Source organism: Porites lutea, chromosome 5, assembly GCF_958299795.1.
Source record: "Porites lutea chromosome 5, jaPorLute2.1, whole genome shotgun sequence".
Lineage (NCBI taxonomy): Eukaryota > Metazoa > Cnidaria > Anthozoa > Scleractinia > Poritidae > Porites > Porites lutea.
The window spans coordinates 6,796,318-6,803,514 of NC_133205.1; the positions used below are offsets into that span (position 1 = coordinate 6,796,318).

At 37.4% G+C, this 7,197-nt stretch overlaps 1 protein-coding gene across 1 annotated transcript in view; it reads left to right on the forward strand.

Annotated features, from left to right (window-relative positions):
- The window catches only part of LOC140937163 (uncharacterized), a 59,054-nt gene that overhangs the window by 42,863 nt on the left and 8,994 nt on the right, over positions 1-7,197 (forward strand). The window contains exons 59-68 of the mRNA XM_073386694.1: positions 195-248; positions 920-973; positions 1,925-1,978; positions 3,156-3,209; positions 3,375-3,428; positions 3,955-4,008; positions 4,251-4,268; positions 5,346-5,363; positions 6,085-6,102; positions 6,226-6,243. Coding sequence (XP_073242795.1) covers positions 195-248; positions 920-973; positions 1,925-1,978; positions 3,156-3,209; positions 3,375-3,428; positions 3,955-4,008; positions 4,251-4,268; positions 5,346-5,363; positions 6,085-6,102; positions 6,226-6,243 — 396 coding nt within the window. The remainder of the gene's footprint in view (positions 1-194; positions 249-919; positions 974-1,924; positions 1,979-3,155; positions 3,210-3,374; positions 3,429-3,954; positions 4,009-4,250; positions 4,269-5,345; positions 5,364-6,084; positions 6,103-6,225; positions 6,244-7,197) is intronic.

The following is a 7,197-nucleotide window of genomic DNA, read 5'->3' on the forward strand; positions in this document are numbered from 1 at the left end:
AAAAGTCTCTCGTAAAATGCACATTTCAAGAGATTACTCGTTTCTGTCGTTGTCATCTTTTTTGTCGATCCTTTACACTTATTTGTATGCGCGGTGAACGTAGACCGCGATTTCTATGCCATACATTCTGTTTAATGGTGTATTGTTTTTGCGTCAATCTAACACACTCTAAGTAAGTTTATCTCTTCCTTAAGGGTGCTACAGGTGAACAAGGGGATGTAGGAGCCAATGGTGCCGCTGGAAGAAAGGTTTGGGAAAAACGTGTTTTTCTTATTTCATACCTTAAACTTCAATATTTTAAATGTTAGATTTCTTGATATAAACAAATGTCGTTAAGGTATAGACATGTGTTTCGTCATCACAAAACGAAAATGAATTTTTGGTTCGGAAAATTAACTTGTATTTACAGAATAATCAACATTTTTTTTTCTAGCATTCAAATTCTTTAACAATTCATGAAGAGATAACGGTAGATATCTCTAGTCTGACGGTGAATTGGATGTATGATACAGGTTGACAAGTTGATTTAAAAATAGTTTGAGAATTGTTGAGAGATTGCGAAGGTTTATGAGCGTGTTTCTGTCTGGTACTGATCTAACGTAATCCGTTTGAAAACTGGTTGATGTTGGATCCTTTTCCACAACTTCTCCGTTATCATTAAACAAAAAAATCCTTATCCCTTTTATTTGAAGCACTATATTCACCTCTAGTTGGGGTGTTTTAGTCGTTATTCAAACACCGGGAAGTGATTAAACCGACTTCAACCAGTGCATGTGGATACCATATAAAAGACTCTTTCTTGTTTTTGATATAGCTTTGCAAGTAATCGATGATTGTTGACGAAATGTTAAGTAAACTTTGTAAAAATTCATGGATATTTCTCGAAACAAAATTGCTGAGATAATATGTTTATGTGTAGGGAGAGGCAGGACAGCAGGGACCAGACGGCGAGCGAGGTCCAGCTGGAAAGGATGTAAGCACCTTTGATTTATCAGTTTTTTTTTTTCAAAGTGGTGTTATTTATACTTATTTCGGGTCACCATTGATACATGTTTAGTTTCATCCAGGCATGGGAGAGCGCCGGTCTGCTCAGCAGGAGGTCACGGGTTCGAACCCCGGTCGGACCAACACTCAGGGTCTTTAAATAGCTGAGAAGAAAAAGCTGCCTTTGTAATGACATCTGCAAACGGTTAGACTTTCTAGTCTTCTCGGATAAGGACGAAAAACCGTAGGTCCCGTCTCAAGCACTTACACTTAGCTGGTTCTTGAGGGACATAAAAGAACCCACATCACTGTTTGAAAAGAGTAGGGGACGTAGACCCCGGTGTTGTGGTCAACCTTCACACATCACATCATTCACATCATAGGTTGGGTGGGTACAGTAAGCTCATAAATGGACTGAGAGCGGCTGCCAGTGGCGCCTTTGTGGGCTGACGTCCGAGCTTACTGTTTACATGTTATTGTAAGAGGGCACGTCTATTGTCCTCTCATCCACGACTCTTCATTTATTCATTCATTTTATGCGGCTTAAAAAATATGTGAGCTTGTTGTCAACAAACCTCTTAGTCTAAGGCAGCGAAAGTTAAAAGGGAAACGCAAAGAAGAAGAAGCATCGGGTATTTTATTAAAAGATTTCCTGGGGTTTGGTACAAGGTTCAGAGGTAAAATTACTTTGTCGCTTATCAACTAAAAATACCGCGTTTAGTAATCTGAAAAACCTGACTCATCTTCAGAGATATTTCATCATCATTCTATCCGGCTGCTATCTTTGAGTTAGGTGTTTGCTGCAGACATCTTTTGGCCTGTGCCTCCTTGAATATGGTGGCTATAGCAGTAAGCAGTGAATGGGAAAAAATGTTGTGATTTAGATGAACGACGACAAAATATAAGCTCAAAAATTGAGCGTTTAGTGTTATTATTCTAGGGTGCGCAAGGAGCTAAAGGAACACAAGGTCAACCTGGAGTCAGAGGTCATAAGGTGAGTGCAATAAAACATGAAAATTTTACCCGTTTACTTTTATTATTATATATATATATATTATTTATTCCTCCAATTCCTAGCTGATACATAGTTATGTAAATATAACGTGAAAAAAGTAATATAGTAACAGATAAAGATTTACAAAGGAAAAAACGCGTAAAACAGAAATTACAACACTTAAATTGAATTACATTGTATATTGGAAGGAGAGGAGAGGGGCACATCTAGATAAACTAATATTGTGCCCCTTAAAGTTATGTAAAACAAAGGACTTGAGATTATTAATAAAAAAGTAAAGGAAAAATGACTTTTGTTTTCCTCCTTTTGAAGACATTGTTTGTCACTTGTTTGTTAAGTTTGTAAAAGAAAAAGTAAGATTTACGTAAGAAAAAGCAAGAAATTATCCCAAGTTAGCAGAGCCAGAAAAAAAAGCGGCTATCATGCTCGCTGACCGCTGACCGTTTACCTGTTCAATACTTGGAGGTCAGTTTAAAAGAAATTCAAGGAAAGTGTCGAATTTCAGTAATTTTGTAAACGATGACAATTACCTACGAAGCTAAATTTATACTAAAGAGCATGAGGAGAGGTAGGATTTTAACCACATTGTAGAAAAGTACAATACGAAAGTACTACTGAGGAGGTCTGCATTTGGATAGTCATCAGTTCTACGGGATCTCATGCGCAGGCTTAAAAGTTGGAACTACAAACTAATTAATGAAAGTCGTATTGCTGAAGGCGTTTCATTGGAATGGTCTCACCTTAAGATTTAACCACAGACTCAAAAGTAAAAACTGCACTCCATATCTCCATAATTTACTCCGAAAGCGAAAAGGACGAAACAAGAAACACTGGGGATAATGCTGTTAATGCATTTATCAGTTGAAAAATGAATATTTTCTTTGGACACGAACAAATACAAAACAAGTTGGTCGCAACCCCACCCTTCTTAACCTGCTTTTACAATGAGTGTTATTTACAAAGAATTGACCTTTTGTTCATCCCCGGTCTATCCCTCCTTTCGTCACATTGTGCCATGAAATAGTGAAATGTTTTGTGAACTTAACTATTTCGTTTCTTTAAGTATCCAATTCAAATTAAAAAGTACAAACTCAATCGAGAGTATTGAGCCTCATAGGAAATTACTCTTACCAATGCCATCTTTGCTCTTATCTAGGGAAATCGAGGCCCAATGGGAGAGCCTGGCGTTGCTGGACCAAAGGGACCAAAGGTTTGTCTAAGAATAAGGTTTTGTAAAGTGTTTGAGTTCCGTGAAGTACTCCATTGCTAGATCTTGAGGATTTTTGGATGCTCGCTTGCGGTAGTTTCGTCTGCTAGTCCTCTTTTATAGACCTTTACTGCAATGACTCAATAATATTTGTTGATATTTTATTAGGGTGATATTGGGGAAGAAGGACCACGAGGACTGCGAGGTCTTAAAGGATCCAGGGTGAGGAAGTACACTTTCTTATAACTGTCTTTTAGTCAACTGTTCCAGTGACGGCAATATCAGGTAATATCTCCTCTTCAGTAGAATGGCAGTATAAGGCAATATTCCTTGTTAGAACGGAATATCGGGCGATGTATCTTCTCTTTAGAATAGCAATATCAGGCAACGTATGTTCTCCGATTTGCATTATCAGGCAATGGTCTCTTTTTTGAATAATAATATTGGGCAATGTCTCTACTTAGAACGGGAAAAATCAGTCAATATCTCTCCTCTTCTTAGAACGATAATATTAGGCAATGTCTTTTTGTCGATAAAAGGTTTATCTTGTACGTCAAAAACAACTTGGCCATGGAGACGACAAGATCTGTTCTTAGAACGGCAATATCAGACAAGGTCCTTTCTAAAAATAGCAATATCAGGGCTTTTTAGAGGGGCAATATCAAGCAATGTCCCCTCTAAGGATAGCAATATCAGATAAAATCTCATTTAGAAACGGCAATATCAGGAAATGTCTCTTCTTTTCCAGGGCGTCAAAGGGGAAGTGGGTCCCCCTGGTCTCCCTGGTATTCAGGGACTTCAGGTAAGCAAGATTATTATAGATATTATTTACAACCACAAACACACTCTACTGATAATTCCTGATTGCTAAAAGGAACAAATCACTGGTCTGATACTATAATAAACTTATTACGACGTCACTTTGAGATAAAGGGCAACAGTTCATTTTGTAGAAAAAGATTTAGGACAATAATAAAATGCAGGTATATCATGGGGTTGAAATGACTCAAAAAAACTTATGTGTCTTTTACATCTTTCTTTCAGGGCAGATCTGGAGAAACTGTAAGTATAATTCAAGTTTGTACTCAAAGGCTCGTTACTTGTTTGGTAGAACCCTGTAATTGCTATTCCTTTAACATACACTTCTCACTCAGTCTTAACGTTTTTCGCTACAATCTTCGCAGAATAAAAAGGTACAGGGAACCTCCATCCTCCGCAGATGAAGCCGCGCGCGCGACGGCCAAACGCGCCATTTTCCTATCCTTGATTTTTATTCATTTTATTTATTTACTTTTTTGGGGGGGGGGAGGCGTCTAAATTTTCCATCTATTTTGTCCAAGATTGTACTAACAGCAGTAAGCTAAGACTGTGTAAAGGAAGGGGTCACAAAACAGAAACGGCACGCTTTTGTGTAACGCCCAACTTACAAAGTCATTTACAGAGACATGCAGCGGGAAGTTGTTAAGTGTTGGTTGAATCAATTGAAGTTACCACTCGAATGAAATCTATTCAGTTTGTAGAACTTTTAGTGTAACGAAGACTTTTATTTGTAGCATTTTTGGAAATTGATTAAGAAAAACAAAGCAACACAAAAAGCGTAATGTGGCCGTTTTTAATTTTAGCTTTGGTGGTGTTTAGGCTGGGTTTAACGATTTTTTTCTCGCTGTCTTCTTTTTTTCTTTGCCTTTGCCAGTTCTGTTGCCCAAAACTAATTTAACCTATTGAGAGCAGTAGGTAAATAGCAAAATTGGCAGTGGATTTGTCCCCAAACGTTGCTTGATTGTTTGTCTGTAACTCTGTCAGGATTGGTCAAAATTTGGTAAACAAAGCACCAGTGGAAAGAACTATTCTCGTAAATTTTGCTAATTACCATCTTAATTGCTGAAATGGAAAGCTTAATCGGTCCAGGAAGAAAATATGCATGGGTCCAGATGGACCAAAAACAACCAAAGCGGACGTTAAATAGATTTGTTTATAAGTCAGTTTGTTAGATATATCTCGTGTGACAGAATTATTGGTCGGTGCGAAAATTAAACACCGTTCACGTCCAACTCGAGATCTTAATCTCCAGTTAGGCTCCCACATCAATTCTTTGCATGTGCTTACCATGTTTATCGATTATCTCTTTTTCCTCTTTAGGGTTCCAAAGGACCTGGCGTAAGTATGGACTGATTTGTGTCACAAAATTTACAAGAAATAAGTCAGTGGTGACTTATTCTCTAAATACTTTCTGGCGATTTAATGAACTCGGTATAACGTCGATTCGTTTCAGTTACTTTCGTATGCACATCAGATTCATGCCCCACTAATCAGCGATTTTGTTACCTCTGCCTCCTGCGTCCCTGACGCATGAAAATCCCGTAAGACGTAAAATAATTTATGGTATACTCCCGTAGGACGCATAAATCGATTGATCGATCTGAAGATGTGTTTGTAGATTATCCTATTTGCGTGATTTTTGTGGCTGTTCTTGTGGCTGTTGTTTACGGTGCATATTTCTTTTAGTCTTTGTTGTGCTTGACAATAAAAGGTATATTGTTATTTAAGTAGACTGTAATACAGAGTTTTGAAGTCTGTCTTTAGGTTAAGTGTGTGGTTACAGAGACTCAGAGACTCGTCTTTTTGAACTGAGACTCAATGGGTCTCGACTAGGACTCATGTTTTTTCACAAGATGAGCCCCAGGACTCACCATAACTATTTGTAACAAAATCACTGACTAATTTTTTTTTCCACTTCCTTAATCTCAACATTTGGCTTAATGTGGGTGCGGGTATTCAGTTGTCTTTTTGCCCATTGCCTTTCGACGCTACAAAATCAAGCCTTTGTTAAAATTCCTTATTCCTGATAATTTTTTGTTTTTACTTTTTTTGTTTACAGGGAGAACAAGGACCAAAGGCAAGTTATCTTTTAATTAATTGACTGCTAATTCTCAAATTAAACACTGAGTAATTGTAAGTCTTAACTTATTTTTCTCCGTGTTCTTTTATCATTTACTTATTTATTTTTATGTTTCAATAGGGAAGAGCTGGTGCACCTGTAAGTATCGTTTTTTTACATTTGTTTTTTATTGTTTTGTTTAGTTTTAACGTGTTCGTTAAGCATTGTAACTTACATATACGTTTGTGCACTTGTTTCTTGTCCTTGTTGAAAACCAACTACTATACATTGTATAGGGTCTATATTGTTTTTTACCACTAACTGAGCGAATCCTCGCGCGCTGATTGGTCGAGAGCTATGGTCTATAAGAATATAGACCATTGAAATGACGTAACATGTCACGCGTGATTTTCCGAGAAAGGAAACTAAAAATAAATGTTAATGTAGAAAACAATTCGACCACAATTCTCCATGGTCTACACTCTTATAGACCATAAACTGATGCCATAAAATGTTTAAAACTTTGCAGGGGAACCACTCGCCTGCGGCTCGTGGTTCCACTTGAGTTTTGAACATTAATGACGTCAGTTCTATGATCTATAAGAGTGTAGACCATGGGAAATTGTGGTTGATTTGTTAAAAGTACAACATCAGGGGTCAATACGATAAAACTTTTACAAGTGTAGCTATTGTTTTCTGACTCTAAAACAATGCTTGTTAATGACACGTGTAGAAGTTTTATTTAACTGACCCCGGATCTGTTGTTAAAAATAGTTGCAGGCTTGCAGCCGCTATTGTTTTGAGGGCTAGTAAGAAAGCAGCAAATTTATTTATTTAAAAATCTTGGTTACACTGAAGATAAATAAAACACAACCCGCAAGTAGCAAAGGCTAATCGAGGCGGGTTGTGTAAAATAAATAAATAATCGAATAAATAAAGTTATTATTCATGCAAAATATTTCCGCGATTCTGATTGGCTAACAGCACACGCATAATTCGCCAAAACCAGTTGCTGATGACCAAATTTGGAAGAATTTTGTGTTTAGCGAGGAAATGACGTCAAAAATGCAGCGTTTTTGCAGGCTAATGCACCGTTAACCGAGAAGACCTGGG